The sequence below is a fragment of the Pleuronectes platessa genome, chromosome 6, assembly GCF_947347685.1.
Source record: "Pleuronectes platessa chromosome 6, fPlePla1.1, whole genome shotgun sequence".
NCBI lineage: Eukaryota > Metazoa > Chordata > Actinopteri > Pleuronectiformes > Pleuronectidae > Pleuronectes > Pleuronectes platessa.
Genome location: NC_070631.1, coordinates 1316941 through 1333967, shown reverse-complemented (window position 1 = coordinate 1333967; position 17027 = coordinate 1316941). Strand labels below are relative to the sequence as shown.

Sequence of the window (17027 nt, the reverse complement as noted above, 5' to 3'; positions counted from 1 at the left end):
TGATTCTCTTTTATACTTAATATTGTACAAAATACTCCACTACACTTATTTATCTGCTACAGATCAAAGTTACTTTTCATACAAAACATGAAATAAGCTTAAAAAACATGATCCATTGTTCAGCGGGGGGGAAATCAACTAACCCAGTCATTTTTGTCTGTAAATTATAATAATAATAATTTTAATCACATTAACTGTATTATAACCATAATTAATAATGTAAATAAGAAAATATTAGTTGTATAATGTATAAGGAATACTTCAAACTGAAGATTATATATAAATGAAATTGTTTTAATATTGTTTGAAGTCACTTCTTCATAATTCTTGTGATGAAATCTTCATCTTGTTGTGTTTCGAGTCACTGGTAAGAAAATATTAAACATATTAATTAAGATGATGTGTGTGTGTGTGTGTTCTTTGTGTTTCTCTGTGCAGAGTGTGATCTCAGAGGAGTCACAGGAGAACAAATACAAAGAGAAACCTCAGAGGTCGCTGAAGAGTCACTTCATGACACAAGAAGAGCAGAAGAAGAAACCGAGCGCTGAGGCGGCGCTGCTTGAAAATCTGAAACCTGATGAGGTGACGAGATCATCTGACACAAACACAAACACAAACACAAACACAAAGTGTTGACAAGTAAACACAAAGATGAAAATAACTGAAACAGAGCAGCTGAAATCTCTTTTCTTTGAATGTTGTCAGTTTTCCTTCAGTGATTAAAGTTACAATCTGGTTGAAACCCTCCAGCAACAGTAATAAACTGACCATCGTCCTTCATTGATTCAAACGTTAATAAAGTGGATCACAGATCTGAATCCGTCCTCAGCAGAGCGAGCAGCGTCCGGCCGACCGGCTCCGGGGCCTCCGGCTGCACTGCTGGGTTCTGGTTCTGTCAGGGAGTCGCAGCGTCCAGGAGAACTTCTTCATCGAGCCGCTGACCGGCGCCCGCCACAGCACCGGCTCCGCCCACTTCCTGGGCATCGAGAGCGTGTGGAACAACCACAACTACTACGTCAACATGCAGGACTGCAGGAGCGGCTGCAGCGTGAGTTCAAGAGAGAAACACACGTTCACACAACATCCTGTCACAGGGTCAGCGGGTTGGGCTTCAGTGTGTTGCTCAAAGACACTTCAACTGTGGACGTTCAACCAGCAACCCTCTGATCACTGGACAACAAATCAGAATCAGGATCAGAATACAGGAAATGTTTGTTGGTGCACTCAACATAAAACAACAATATAGAACAAAACATATACAGTAACAGAGTTATGGGCACGTGCGGTGCTAAGGTGCAGAGATTGGTGGTAGTGCCAATAATATATAAATTATAAATTATGTGCAGGGGGGGGGGGGGGCAGAGTCAGTGTGATGCAGGGGGCTTGTTTGTGAGCTCCACTGCCATGGGGAGGTTTTAGTCCTGAAGGCCCGGAACCTTTTACCGGACGGGAGTCTCTGGAACATGTTGTGACCGGGATGAGAAGGATCAGCCTGCTCTCCTACTGGTCCTGGAGTGGAACAGGTCCAGGACCAGTAGGAGAGCCGGCAGGTCACAGCCGATGACCTTCTCAGCTGACCGGATGATCCGCTGCCAACAAGCCGACAACTGACAAGCCCACCTCCTTAGCTGACAACTGAGTAAACATGTGTGTGTCTGTGTGTGTGAGCAGGATCTGGGGTTTGACCTGGAGGACGTGAACATGTGGGAGCCGCTCCTGTTCGGAGCAACGAGCAAAAAGCAGCTGATTCATGAGGCCTCAAATAAGAAGCTGTACAAGATGACCCCGGATGTGCAGGTGTGTGTGTGTGTTCATGTGTGTCCGTCTGTTATTGTGTGTTCATGCACTGAAACACAATTTTAACCACAACACAATGTTGAAGGAGGAGCTGGAGGAGCTGGAGGAGCAGGCTTTCGAGATGCCCAGATCCTGGGTCAGTGATATCAGCATCACGAAAAAAGGTAGAGCGACAACCACACCACATGAAGTTCTCTCTCTCTCTCTCTGTCTCTCTCTCTCTCTCTCTCTCTCTCTCTCTCTCTCTCTCTCTCTCTCTCTGATGATCCTGTTGTCTCCTCCTCAGACCTGGAGACTCGCTGGCCGGGAGGACCCAAGCTGACTCGCTACAGGAAAGCAGAGGTGGAGAGGTTCGCTCCGTACCTGAGGCCGAACGGTCTGACCACACGACTGGTTTCACACAAAGACCTGGACTGTGAGCGATCGACTCAAAAACTGTAAAAACTCTTCAGAACTTTTATATCTGAAGACGTCTTAGTAACCCTGTGTGTGTGTGTGTGTGTGTGTGTGTGTGTGTGTGTGTGTGTGTGTGTGTGTCTGTGTGTGTGTGTGTGTGTGTGTGTGTGTTGAAGGCACTGAGGTCCTCATGGTGAAGGAGTGGTATCAGCACAGAACCGACCACCTGGAGGAGCGAGAGGTCAACGAGGTCGACAACGTGACGACAGAACGATTCAGACGTGGACGACCTTTCGACCTCTTGTGTAAAAGTTCAAACCTCACGATCTGTTCTCTCAACTCATCACAATAACACTGAGCTCCACCAATCAGAGCAGTCGCTATTACACCCAAGGATTCTGGGTAGTGCAGTAATTCTCATTGACCCACTTGATATGATACGGACTTGTGGCCCAGGGGAATCGAACACTGCTCACTGTCTCGTGGCCTGTGGCTGATGATCCAACTCTCTGTTGAGCTTGATTGTTATTCCATGATCGCTCCTTCATCGTCAGCTCATGAGGAAAACACGTGTAGTATTTGAACCTATGAAATACTACTGATGAAACCCTGTGTAGTATTTAAACCTAATGAAATACTACTGATGAAACCCTGTGTAGTATTCAAACCTAATGAAATACTACTGATGAAACCCTTTGTAGTATTTAAACCTAATGAAATACTACTGATAAAACTCTGTGTAGTATTCAAACCTAATGAAATACTACTGATAAAACCCTTTGTAGTATTTAAACCTAATGAAACAGTAAATCAAATCTGACATATGTTCAACTAACCTTCACCAGTTGCAGTCACGAAGAGGAGGCGATTTATCGTGAAAATGTGCAAGAACTTCGTAAACAGGAGGAAAGTTCCCTCTGTGGTTTGACTTCCTGTCTCTGGACTCATCCTCAGTTCACAGGTTCGAGTCCCTGACCACGGAGGGCGTGCACGAGATGAAGTTCTGCAGCATTCGTGTGGACAACCTGGTGCAGAGGCTGGTGTCCCCGGGGGAAATGACGGAGACCTTCCAGCGCCGCGCCGACTCCCTCTACTACAGGCGAGTCCACTTCGGCCGACACGTCCAGTTCTCAGGAGAACACGTGAACTCTGAACCGGCCACACGCCTGATCCAGGTACAGCTGCGTGAACAGGAAGTGGACATGTCAACAAATCAGATCTGATGAGGTGTAACGACGTGTGTTGTCCGTCTCACATCAGGTGGTGGAGCGTTTCCACAGGGACAGTTCCAAACCGGCCAATCAGGACGTGGCGGAGCGCGTCTTCCTGTTGGCGCAGAGACGCATCGAGGTGACGTATCATCTGGACGCCGACACCTTCATCCCATCGCACCGGAGCTTCATCAAACCACGAGAGGCCACGGAGCAGAAGAAGGCTGAGGACTTCACCCAGGACATGGTGTCCAGCTTCATGGTGCAGACACACACACACACACACACACACACACACACACACACACACACACACACAAAGTAGCTTTCCCAGTCTGCTGCTTCTGGATCATATGACAACATGCGTGTATTTGACTGTGTGTTTGTGTGTGTGTGTGTGTGTGTGTGTGTGTGTGTGTGTGTGTGTGTGTGTGTGTGTGTGTGTGTGTGTGTGTGTGTGTGTGTGTGTAGGTGGGCCTCTCCGATACGCCTGTTAAGACCCTGACTCTGTACGAGATGCTGGTTTCTCTGATGGAGGATGAAGAGATGGTTGTTCATCAGATTGAAGAATCTCTGAAGGAGGTGAAGACGTTCTCACGTTCTCTTGTTTCCATGTCCAGAACAAACGTGTTCCTCAGTGACTGTGCGACTCTGACGCCAGCCGACCTTGTGACCTCTTCTCCTGTGAGCAGGTGAGAGACATCGTGTCGTGCAGAGAGGAAGAGGAGGGAGACGTTCAGCTCTTCTTCTGTCCCTGGACCACGACAGGAGCTGCCAGGGCCCGCAGCAAGAGACAGGACATGGTGAGATAACCTCAAAGTGAACCTACTTATAACCTGCCTCATATTTAACCTTATTTTATATTTATTATGTCATATCTATTTACCTTCCCACAGAATAATTCTGATAATTCATTTAGAAATATCTCTTAATGTGACAATGTAGAACCTTCACCAAGTCCCAACAGTCTCCTTAGATTCAACCAGACGTCCTGACCGGATCTCAGATGGTTGTTTCTGTAACAGCTGAACAGATCAGAACCTCCATGAAACCACATTTAAATCTGATTGATCAGATTTTTATTATCGATCTGCATCAAATATCAGTCCCATCAAATATCCCATGTTTTTTATTCCTCCACCGCCCAGTGTCAGGATCTCAAAAACTCTTTTAGGGAATTACTTCAAATTCAGAACAAATGTTCACTTGGACTCAAGAAGGAAATCAAGAGAATCTAGAGAATCTTCAACCAAACGTTCACCACAGGGACGTGATTCTGGTTTTTGAAGATACTTTTCTTGGTGTCATGTTTAGTCTGTAACGTCTCTGTGTGTTATAGTTCTTATGAGTGACACAGATATTAATAACACGCTTTAATAAAACTACAAAGACCAATATGAACTCAGTCAGAACTGTGTTTGAGAGGTACTCTGGTGTTTCCAGGGTTCTTCTCTCCGCTGGTTCTTCACATTATCTTCAGTTATGCCTCTGATATTCCTTCATAACTCTGGTACTTGACATATGATCGTATCTTTCATTCATTGTGGTCTTTAAAAAAACTCTGCAGACAAATAGACAAACAGTGGTGATAACACAACCTCCTGAGTGAAGTGACAACAACATTCAGGTCAAACAGACTCAGAGTTTAAAGTTGTCCAGCCTCTTCTAGGTGTGAACCTCCCTTCATCACCTGATCTTCTCCTCCAGGAGCGTCAGGCTGCAGAGGAGCAGAGCTGGCTTCATGAGAATGAGAAGGACATCCTGGCTCCGCTCCTCATGAGACTCGACCTCTCAGACCCTCTGAGCGCTGAGGACGCCAGGCAGCTCCACCAGGAGTGTCTGTCAGAGTTCAAGCAGAAGCTGGTGGAGGACGCCAACCTGATCCAGGAGCGCTACCAAAAGGTACAGCACAGGTTCACGAGTCATGTTGTGTTATAGCTGTTGTTTCTCCTGAACTGACTCTGGACTCAGAAGATGATCACAGGTGGTTTCAGGTGTATCATTAAGTTTACTTCATTTCTTTATCATAGGGACCATGTAGCATCTAGAGTGAACCTCCTGTGGTCATACACCAACCAGTGCACTTTGAGCTGACATGTTTCTCACACTCATATGAGGTCGCAGTGACATTTGACCTTTGACCACCGATATCTAGTCAGTCAATTTGTAGTTGAAGATGTGAAAATGTGTTTTTAAATTTCAAAGGATTCTCTTGAGATGTTCTTGAGATAACACGTGCTAACATGTATAGAAATCCCCTCAAGGAGTTCTTCAGATATCATGTTCACAACAAGGAGATGGTTGTCACCCCTAAACCATAATGTTTAAACTTTATGAAATACTCCTGATAAAACACTGTGTAGTTGTTACGCCCCCTGGTGGCTCGGAGTGGGGCATAGCATAAATGCGACAGGTCTGGAGAAGTGAGGGTGCAATCACACAGAAACCATTACTCGATAAGAGGCAAAGAAAGTATTTATTTAACAAAGCAACACAGGGATCAACAAGGACTCTCAGTGGCACCAAAGAAAAGAACACAAAAAAAACCCACCCCCCCTTTACAGGTGCTTAGCACCCAAAAGTACAGCGGGTGGTGCTCACTCTAACCTGGGGTATTAACAAGAAGTAAACCTACGTGTGTGTTATATGTAGACCCCGGAGTATCTTACCTGTCCTTGTTGTCCCAGTGCGCACAACAAACAAACATTCACAAAGACAAAGACAAAACCAAACGTAGGCGGCAGCTAACAACTCAATTAATAAAGACAAAATTATATCAAGGCACCAGCAAATATCTACGCTAAACCAACCAAAAACCAACAGCGCTCTGACACAGCTTCCTCCAAAAAGCCTCCCCCCTCGCTAACAAAAAACAAAGCACTATGTAAAGGGGAAGGGTTGATTGTTGATCTGGACCAGGTGTGGTGATTGTATTGCTGGCACCAGCTGAGATGAGCGGCCATGATGCTTCTTCCTCAGGCCACTTCCGACGCGTCCTGCCCGAGAGCTCCCCCTTCCGGTCCTTGCAGGCATCTCCAGGCACCCAGGAGGAGAAGACAAAAAACACAAACAGAACACAATACATGTACACATATAGGACATACAGAACATGGTTCGTAACACTCCCCCCCTTAAAGAGTCAGCCCATGGCTGACGATACCTCAAACCCAAAACCGTGAATCCAAAACCAATCAACGATACCTTACCCCAACCATATTTACACGCGAGACAGAGCGTCTGCAAAGACATTCTCTGTGCCTTTTTTGTGGTGAATCACCAGGTTGTAATTCTGGATAACTAATGACCAACGCATAAGTCGTTGGTTGTGATTTAGCATTCGATGGAGAAACACCAGCGGATTATGATCCGTATAAACCATCACAGGCTCCGCACTTGACCCAACATATACCTCAAAAAATTGGAGTGCGAGCAGCAAAGCCAACGTCTCCTGTTCTATTGTAGAGTATTTCATTTGGCTACTACTAAATTTCTTTGAAAAGAAACCTACAGGGTGGACCAAACCCTCAGAATCCATCTGAGTGAGAACTGCACCAGCACCTATACCGCTCGCATCGACTTCAATGGAAAATGGTTTATTAAAATCAGGAGCACTAAGTATGGGTGCATTACACAAAAGTGCTTTACAGCACTCAAAGGCAATTTGACACTTATCTGTCCAGACAAACTTTACCAATGGACTGATTAAGTCAGTCATTGGGGCTGCAACAGAAGAGAAGTTCCTACAGAACCCTCTGTAATAACCCGTCATTCCGAGGAATCGGCGTAATTCCCGTCGAGTGGTGGGCACTGGGAAAGACGTGATTGCTGCGATCTTGGCCTCCAAGGGACGCACTTGGCCTCCGCCCACCTGTTTACCCAAGTAGGTCACAGTTGCCTTCCCAAACTCACATTTTGCCAGGTTCAGTGTTAGGGATGCATCCGCCAGTCGCTGAAACACAGATCTTAGCGAAGCCACATGAGCAGTCCACTCTGACGAGTGTATTACCACATCATCCAAATATGCAGTACAGTTAGAGACACCACTAAATACAATATTCACCAACCGTTGGAAAGTGGCCGGAGCATTTCTCATGCCGAAAGCCATCACAGAATATTGCAAAAAATTGTCAGGAGTCACAAAGGCACTGATAGCAGAAGCACGTGCTGAAAGGGGAACTTGCCAATAACCTTTCAATAGATCTAACTTTGTGACAAAACGAGCTGCTCCTATGGTATCCACGCAATCATCTACGCGGGGCATAGGAAATGAGTCAGGCACAGTTACATGGTTTACCTTCCGATAATCTGTACAGAATCTGACAGTAGCGTCAGGCTTTGGAACCAATAAACACGGAGAACTCCATGGACTGGAGCTGGGCTGGGCTAAATTATGTTCCAGTAAATAATCAACCTCTTTTTTCATCAAAGATCTTTTGTATGCATTTACCCTGTATGGGTGCTGTTTAATAGGCCTGGACTCACCCACCTCTATGTCGTGCTCTAGCACCGTAGTGCGGGTAGGCACATCTCCAAACAGACAGGGGAACTCAGAGATAAGGCAGAGTAGGTCAGATTCCTGCTCCCTGCTTAAATGATGCATTAAAGATGGAAGTTTTAACAACATCTCTGAATTGGATAACCGAGGGGTCTGTTGCTGGGCATTGCGCAAACTCGGGCCATCCTCATCACTCACTGCATTTGGGATCTCAGCTACAGACACCGCAGCTGCAACAGAGGCTACAAGAGGCGCACTGCGTGTCTCTGGCTGGACTTCGCCTCTAGTGTAATAGTTTTTCAACATATTTATATGACACACTCTGGTTTTCCGTCTTCTATCCGGAGTCCGGATGACATAGTCAGTGGCACTCAACCTCCTGTCAATAGTGTACGGTCCTGAAAATCGAGCACTCATTGAATTACCTAGAATAGGCAGTAACACTAAAACCAAGTCACCTGGCTGTAAAGAACGTGGAAGTGCTTTTTTATCGAACTGCCGCTTCATACCGTGTTGTGCAACAGATAGACTCTTCCTAGCGATACTGCAAGCCTCGTGCAGTCGTTCTCGGAAGCGACTCACGTAGGTCAGCATGTTTCGCTGGGTGGGAGAACTCTCGCCTGTTAGTTGATCCTTTAACACTCTTAAAGGGCCTCTCACTGTGTGACCAAATACCAGCTCTGCTGGACTGAAACCTAGTGACTCTTGCACTATTTCCCTAACTGCAAATAGAGCCAAAGGAACGCCTTCATCCCATTCCCTACCGCTCTCCATGATATATTTGCGCAATACTGATTTAAATGTCTGATGCCATCTTTCGAGTGCCCCCTGCGACTCCGGGTGATAAGCACTCGAGATCCTGTGTGATATGGACAGGGATGTTAACACCTGCTCGAAAATACCCGAAAGGAAGTTGGTACCTTGATCGGTTTGCACAATCTTAGGGAGGCCGAAAGTAGAAAAGAACTTGATCAGGGCCCTTACTACTGACTGAGCTGTTATACTCCTAAGAGGGATAGCTTCAGGATACCGGGTAGCTACACACATGATTGTTAACAGGAACTGGTTACCGGATTTCGTTTTCGGCAGCGGGCCAACACAATCAACCAGTACGTGCTCAAACGGTTCCCCTATAGCCGGGACCGGGTGAAGAGGCGCAGGCTTAATAACCTGATTAGGCTTCCCCGTGATCTGACATACATGGCACGTACGGCAAAACAAAGACACATCTCGCTTCAAACCTGGCCAGAAGAAATGTCGCAACACTCGGTCATAGGTTTTTGTAATACCTAGATGACCAGACCAGAGATGTTCATGAGCCAGAGATAACACGGACTGTCGGTACTGTATAGGCACAACAATTTGAAAGACATTACTCCACTCATTATCAAAATCAGCGCGAGATTTCCATCTCCGCATCAGGAGATCATTTTCTATAAAATAATCCATTACTTTATTTTTAGCGCTCTCTGGAGCAAGAGCCGCGGCAAAACACTTTGCTAAAGTGACATCCTCCTTCTGAGCAGCAATAAGACTACTTCGAATCATAGGCAACCTAGTTGACTCTGTGGTGGAAGTATTACCCTGAACCTTAAGCTGGACACTCGGCTCAGCAGTAGACTTAATAAACACAGGTGGGGAAACAGTCTGGCCAGTCAACTCAGTCGCGAACAGGGTATCCGACAAATCAACTGCTTCACCCAACCTACGTGCTTGAGCACGGGTGACCACACACACAGGGAACACTTCAGGGAAGTCCTGAGCCAACACATCAGGCTGCAAAATCTCAGGTCTTTCTAGAATTTCTAAAACTGGCGTAACTTTTCCACCAGCGATGTCATTCCCTAACAGAAATGTGACGCCTCTAACGGGCAAAGACGGGCGCACGCCCACTTTAAACACTCCAGTTGCTAGGTCACAGGATAAATGTATCTGATGGAGAGGCACAGACACAAACCCCATTTCAATGCCTTGTACAAGCACACTGGAACCACTTAAAGTGTCATTGCAAAATGGCAACACGTCTGACAATATGAAAGACTGTGCTGCGCCAGTATCTCTTAGTATGCGCACTGGACGCTGGGTCAACGTATCTGCACTAAGGGAAACCAGTCCGTCCAACATAAATGGCGCGTAACAGGGTTCCAGAGTGTCGTCCTCCATCTCCTGGGCTAGTGACACTGGACCCACTAATGTTTGCACTAAACCAACCTCTTTTGGTCGTTTGCTTGGCTGTGACAGCTTGCGTTTTAACATAAAGCAGTCAGCCTTTATGTGACCTGTTTGGTGACAATAGTAACACTCCCGTTCCTCGTTAGAGCGGCGAGGCAAGGGACGTGGCGGACTAGAGGGTATTCTAGCCGAGGCAGAAGGAGTAAAATACCTACTCTCATATCGGGGAATCCCAAATGTTTGCTTGTGCGATAACACAAACTCATCAGCAAGCACAGCAGCTTGCGCTAATGTCCCAACCTTTTGCTCATTGAGATAAGTAACCATTCGATCAGGCAGACTATTCTTGAACTCTTCGATGAGAACCAACTGTGATAAGAGTGTCAAAATTAGTCGCGTTGCTTGCCTTGCACCATCTATTAAACAGAGTCTCTTTCTCACGGGCGAACTCCACGAATGTTTTGGTAGACAATTTTTTAAAGGTTCTGAATTTTTGTCTGTATGCCTCAGGAACTAGTTCGTAGGCACGAAGCACAGCTGTCTTGATCACCTCATAAGACAAACTATCTTCTAGAGAGAGTGAAGCTAAAATTTCCTGTGCTTTACCTGTCAGTTTACACTGGAGCAGTATCGACCAGACCTCTTTTGGCCATTTCAGTGAGGTAGCAACTCGCTCAAAGGCAGTAAAATAGGAGTCTACTTCCGCCTCACGAAATTGAGGTACCAGCACTATATTTCTGCTCACATCAAAACCTCTCGCAGGCGCGGAGTGCTCAGTAGGTATGGACCTAGTTTGAGCTAAACTCATAGCAGAAGCTTCTAGCTCTAGGCGCATTAGCTTCACCTCTTTTTCTGCTGCTATTTCTAATTCCATTTTCCGAATAGCCAACTTATGACTATATTCGGCATCTCTCTCTTTCTCCTGCGCCTCCACTTGCAAACGCGCTAAGCGTAGCCTATGGCGGGCATCATCACTTACTTTAGGAAAGGAAAATGGAGAAAGTCGGGGCAGAGTACGAGGAGGCTTAAGCTCCAGATCAGAGGCCGCATCTGAATGACCTAACTCATCCTCAACCTGCCCTCCCCCGACTATCTCTTCCTCCCTGTTGTCCTTCTCTGCATTAGAAGACAATGATGGGGATGGAATAGCGGGCGAACTAGCAGTTGCACTGCTGCCCGTACCAAGTACTTTACTTTGTACCAACATACGTACAACTGCTTCTTTCAATTCGGTTTTTAGCAAACCTGGTGAGACTACAAATTCAAAATGTGCCGCAATGGCATACAAATCTTTTTTTTTACAGCGATCAATCTGTTCCACAGAAGGATCACTAAGAAAACCCTCAATATCAAACATGCTCATGATGTCTCAAACAGCTTTAAGCCAAACCAATATTACCAGCCTACTTGACGTGTGCCCTGCACACCAACACTCAACAAACCTGTTGCTTAAACGGATCAAAGATCCCGGACGAGCCCCCAATTTATGTTACGCCCCCTGGTGGCTCGGAGTGGGGCATAGCATAAATGCGACAGGTCTGGAGAAGTGAGGGTGCAATCACACAGAAACCATTACTCGATAAGAGGCAAAGAAAGTATTTATTTAACAAAGCAACACAGGGATCAACAAGGACTCTCAGTGGCACCAAAGAAAAGAACACAAAAAAAACCCACCCCCCCTTTACAGGTGCTTAGCACCCAAAAGTACAGCGGGTGGTGCTCACTCTAACCTGGGGTATTAACAAGAAGTAAACCTACGTGTGTGTTATATGTAGACCCCGGAGTATCTTACCTGTCCTTGTTGTCCCAGTGCGCACAACAAACAAACATTCACAAAGACAAAGACAAAACCAAACGTAGGCGGCAGCTAACAACTCAATTAATAAAGACAAAATTATATCAAGGCACCAGCAAATATCTACGCTAAACCAACCAAAAACCAACAGCGCTCTGACACAGCTTCCTCCAAAAAGCCTCCCCCCTCGCTAACAAAAAACAAAGCACTATGTAAAGGGGAAGGGTTGATTGTTGATCTGGACCAGGTGTGGTGATTGTATTGCTGGCACCAGCTGAGATGAGCGGCCATGATGCTTCTTCCTCAGGCCACTTCCGACGCGTCCTGCCCGAGAGCTCCCCCTTCCGGTCCTTGCAGGCATCTCCAGGCACCCAGGAGGAGAAGACAAAAAACACAAACAGAACACAATACATGTACACATATAGGACATACAGAACATGGTTCGTAACAGTAGTACTTAAACCTAATGAAATACTACTGATACAACCCTCTGTAGTATTTTAACCTATGAAATACTACTGACAAAACCCTGTGTAGTATTTAAACCTAATTAAATACTACTGATAAAACCCTCTGTAGTATTTAAACCTAATGAAATACTACTGATGAAACCCTGTGTAGTATTTACAAGGAGATGGTTGTCACCCCTAAACCATAATGACGCCCCTCTCCTCAGAACAAAAAGAAAACTCACAAAAAAGATTTAAATATAAACCCTAACTCATTTTCAAATCTACAAATGTAAACATTCCTTGCGGTTATTTCTCAGGTGTTAAATAAATGATGAATACATAAATACACGAGGGGCAGATATTGTGGACTTTAACAGCAGTTTTCTGAGGAGGTCCGTGAACCTGAAGCAGAACACAGACACGTTAGAGAGTCTGTGATGAACCTGAGGATTTAGAGACTCTTCATCTGAACCTTTAAACTGTTCAGGAGACGCAGCAGCTGCAGAGGAAACAACAGTGGTACCAGCAGAACCAGCTGGACATGACGGAGCACCAGGAGGACGAATACCAGACCTACTGCTCCGACAGAACTCTCCAGATACGTGTCGCCATGAGACGGCTCAAAATGTACACACACACACACACACACACACACACACACACACACACACACACACAGGACATCAGTGTTTTCCACAGAATAAAATCAGGAGGACTCTTCATCTTTAATGTTTCCATGTCTTTGTTCCAGGCACCAGGAAGAAGCTCCTCTAAAGTATCAAGCTCTCGACGAGAGGCTGAGAGAAGACCCTCGATTGGCTCCTCACCTGCTCAGCTGAGCCAATCAGCAGCCTCCGCTCCAAATAACTATCAGATTATTTCATTAAACCTTACAGCGATTTCAGTCACATATATTTTTTTCCCATACTTGTATCTGGTCAATGTGACCTTTGACCCCTGACCACTAAAGCCTAGTCAGTTCATTCCTGAGTCCATGTGAACGTTTGTATGGAATTTGTGAATTTGAAGAATTTCTCTCTGAGATTTGTTGAAACTTCAACTTTCCAAGAATGTGACGGACAGATAGAAAACCTGAAATCATAACTCCTCCCTCCAAAGACAAATCAAAGTGATGAACATTATTAATTATTTTAATCACAATAAAATATTCAGCACATTAACTCAGAAAACAGCCTGCAGCTCATTTCTCTTTTGTAAAGTACATTGTCCTGTGTAGTATTTAAACCTAATGAAATACTACTGATAAAATACTGTGAAGTATTAAAACCTAATGAAATACTACTGATAAAACACTGTGTAGTATTTAAACCTAATGAAATACTCCTGATAAAACACTGTGTAGTATTTAAACCTAATGAAATACTACTGATAAAACACTGTGTAGTATTTAAATCTGAATGGAACTAAAACCAACTAATAAAACAGTATGTCTTATGTGTCCAGGGATTATAATATTTACAATGATGATAATAATCATGGGGGAAACACCACCTTGTTTCTACAGTGGCCCTGGATGGACAAACCAGTGTTCATGTTTTCTACGTTAACTGAACATCGTCGATTCTCCTAATTTCTCCTTCCCACTAAACCCATCCAGAGAGACGGGTGCTACCATCAGCATCACTCCACTTTGACTCAACATCCTTACACCCGACGTCTCGGATCCTTGTTTCAAACCCAGACCTTCTCCAGACACTTTCCAGGACTCATGCAGGACATCGTTGAAGTCATGTGGCCGAGCTGGCTGGTGAGTCCCGGCTCTTCATCGTGAAGATAAGTCCTGAACTGTCACGTCTCCATTAGTTTGTTCTCCATCTTGATTAATACACAGCACAAATCACATTCATGTTGTTTTATGAGATCTGTTTTCGTTCTCTCTTTTCGTAACGACAAAATAAAAAGTTGAGAAAAGTGCTGGACGAGATTCACACAGATCATGTGACCTACTGAGTAAACACTGTGTGAGATGGTGACACTGGAATCAAAGGTCAGATCAAAACTATGAAGATAGTTTCTCTTCTAATGAAAAAGATCAAAACTCTGTTTCTGTTTCATAGTTTTTATTATTTTGATCACAATATTAAAATCACATCACTCGGCTGCTGTTGAATAAACACTTTTACAGACAGAATCATTTTGGCTTCATCACATCAAACAGACAAATGTTCATACATGTTGGATTATTTCACATGTGAACAGACTTTATGTGATTAAACAAGAATCATGTCTCATGTGTGAGTTTTAATAAAGTTTGTTGAATGTGAACAATGATCAGCTGTTATTGATAAATGTGTTTTTATGTGGATCTTCATCAGTTTGCTCGACTTCATGGATCCACACAAAATCTAAATGATAGAAAACATTTTCCATGAAAGTAAAAAACAAACCGAAGATAAAGATCAGAAAATAATCAAATAATTTTACACAGGTGGAAAAGTCGACGGGAGAAATAAACATGAGTGAGAAGTAAAATGAGAAATAAACAAATCTTTAGAATAACGAGTTTAACTTTTAAATTCAGCAGATTTCTCCTGAAGAAATAAACATGATGAATAAAATCTTTATCTCTAACGGCTCTGATCCAGAGTCACAGAGACTTTCACAGGTAACAGCTTCAATGGGTGATGACGATCTCCAATGTTAAAGTATGGAATCATCTTCTGAGTGAAAGTGTGTGTGCAGGTGTGAATGTGTTTGTTAGTATCAGGATCAAAGAACGACAGTTCTCCTCTGTTCCAGTCCAGTTTCACTCTGATCCTCTGGATCTTCTGCACAGAGAGAACAGATGTTCCTGATGGTGACCGTGCTTTGTATTTACCTTCACGGAACATTATTACCCATAATCCAGACTCTTCCTTTCCCTTCCTCTGGACAGGCTCTGCTGACACACCCAGGAACCAGTGTGTACTGTCTCCAACCAGGACGTCCCAGCTGTGAGTCCCTGAGTTAAAACCCTCAGATCCCAGGACTGAGTGGTAATAATCAAACCTCTCTGGATTGTCAGGAAGCTTCTGTTTCTCTCCTCGTCTCAAACTGGTCAGATCTTCAGACAGGACGAATACTGGACTAGCAGAGTTTGGGTCCAGAATCACAGGACTGTAGGAGACCAGGTCCTTCATCTTGTTCCAGATGTTGAAGCTCAGGTTGCCCAGATGTTTGGCCTCGTCTATCAGAGCTCCTGATGCCAGCTGTGGATCATCCAGCAGGGGGCGCTGCTGGACTCGTTCCACTGCAGCCTTGTAGTTGAGCAGGAACGAGACGTCTTCAGCTCTCAGCTCGTCCTCTGTGGTTCTGATTGTGTCTGAAAGAGCCGTTATGTCTTTACTCAGAGCCTCAATCTTCTCCTTCATCATCCGACTCTTCTGCTCCTCTTCCTCCCTCAGTGCAGCCATCCTGGCCTCCTCTTCCTCCTCCAGAAACTGATGAAGCTTTTTAAACTGCTCCTTGATCTGCGTCTCTGTGAGTCCGGCCTGGACCTTAATGTGTTCTGCTGTTTGTTCAAACTCTACTTTAACACGTTCAAAACTCTGTAACTTCTCCTTCAAGGGCTCCAGAGTTTCCTGAAGCTGCTTCTTGTGTTGTGGTGCAGCTTCATCGATGGGTCTGAATCTGTGGTCGGTGTGTTTCTCTGAATCTCTGCAGACGAGACACACTGGCTGCTGATGGTCCAGACAGAAGAGTCTGAGTTTCTCTGAGTGCAGACTGCAGAGAGCAGGTGAAGAGCTCTGATCTCTCTCCTGTAAGAAGGTCTCACACAGGTTCTTTAACGCCAGGTTAGGTGGTAATTCCTTTGAAGATCTTCTCTTACAAACTGGACACTCTTTTACTTCTTTCTCTTTCCACCAGCTCTTCACACAGTCTTTACAGAAGCTGTGGCTACATGACAGAATGACAGGATCTCTGAAGACCTCATGGCAGACGGGACAGCAGAGATCCTCTTCTAATCTGGAAGCCATTGAGTCTCCAGGTGAAGCTGAAAACAGACAGTCAGTCAGTCACAGCTCCATGAACTTCACTGAGGTTCACTTCCCCTCTGAGTCGAGGTGTTTGTTAAACTCACGGTCAGTGTGTGGAGCGTCGGCAGGTTGTAGTTTGACTCTTCTCTCCTGTAGCTGGACTCACTCAGGACGTCTGGTCTGGTTTGGTTCAGTTTGGTTTGGAAGGTGAATGTGATCGTCTGGTTTTCAGCCTGCGTCTCTTCAGGGAGGAACAGATGCTTCCTGGTTTCTCAGGTGTGTCAGGAGAGGGTGGAGCTTGAGATGCTGGATGATAAAACCAGTAAAACCTGAAACAAATGTACAAGCAGCTCTGCTGCCAGTTAAAACTATGCACCCCCCTCATGGACTGAACTCTAACACTTTAACTCTTAACTGTCTGATTCATCTGCCTGTGCAACATCTACGGGTCATGTGCAATACATTCACTGTACATATTGTGGTGTGTCAGGACACGACTGTAAAAATTAATTAAAGCCTTGGATTTGATAACTGGTCAAAAGTCATTTGGCAGCAACAAGTTCACACAGAAAAGAGACTTGGTTGTTAAATTCAGAGGTCGGTGAAAGTGAAAGTTTAACATGAACAGGAAATGCAGGGGGGGGGGGGGAGGAGTCTGTGATGTAACTGCAGAGCTGAAGTCACATTAAAGAGACTGAAGCAAATGGAAACAATGTCAGAAAATGAAAAGTT

General features: G+C 44.9%; 2 protein-coding genes across 2 annotated transcripts; one reads left to right on the top strand and one right to left on the bottom strand.

The window, feature by feature from the left end:
- Positions 1–423: 423 nt before the first annotated feature.
- Positions 424–14610, top strand: LOC128441839 (dynein regulatory complex subunit 7; the record flags this gene model as incomplete). The annotated part of the gene is made up of 13 exons (XM_053423947.1): positions 424–582; positions 830–1048; positions 1672–1791; positions 1883–1961; positions 2084–2212; positions 2370–2498; positions 3148–3368; positions 3454–3666; positions 3876–3986; positions 4097–4207; positions 5112–5306; positions 12806–12945; positions 13070–14610. Coding segments are annotated over 13 exons (1914 nt in total), but the record flags the coding sequence as incomplete, so codon positions are not given.
- Positions 14383–16936, bottom strand: LOC128443127 (zinc-binding protein A33-like). The gene is made up of 2 exons (XM_053425883.1): positions 16400–16936; positions 14383–16312 (listed from the first exon to the last, which is right to left on the bottom strand). Exon 2 carries the CDS (start codon positions 16293–16295, stop codon positions 14907–14909), a length of 1389 nt encoding a protein of 462 aa, XP_053281858.1. The 5' UTR covers positions 16296–16312; positions 16400–16936; the 3' UTR covers positions 14383–14906.
- Between the last annotated feature and the right edge of the window lie 91 nt (positions 16937–17027).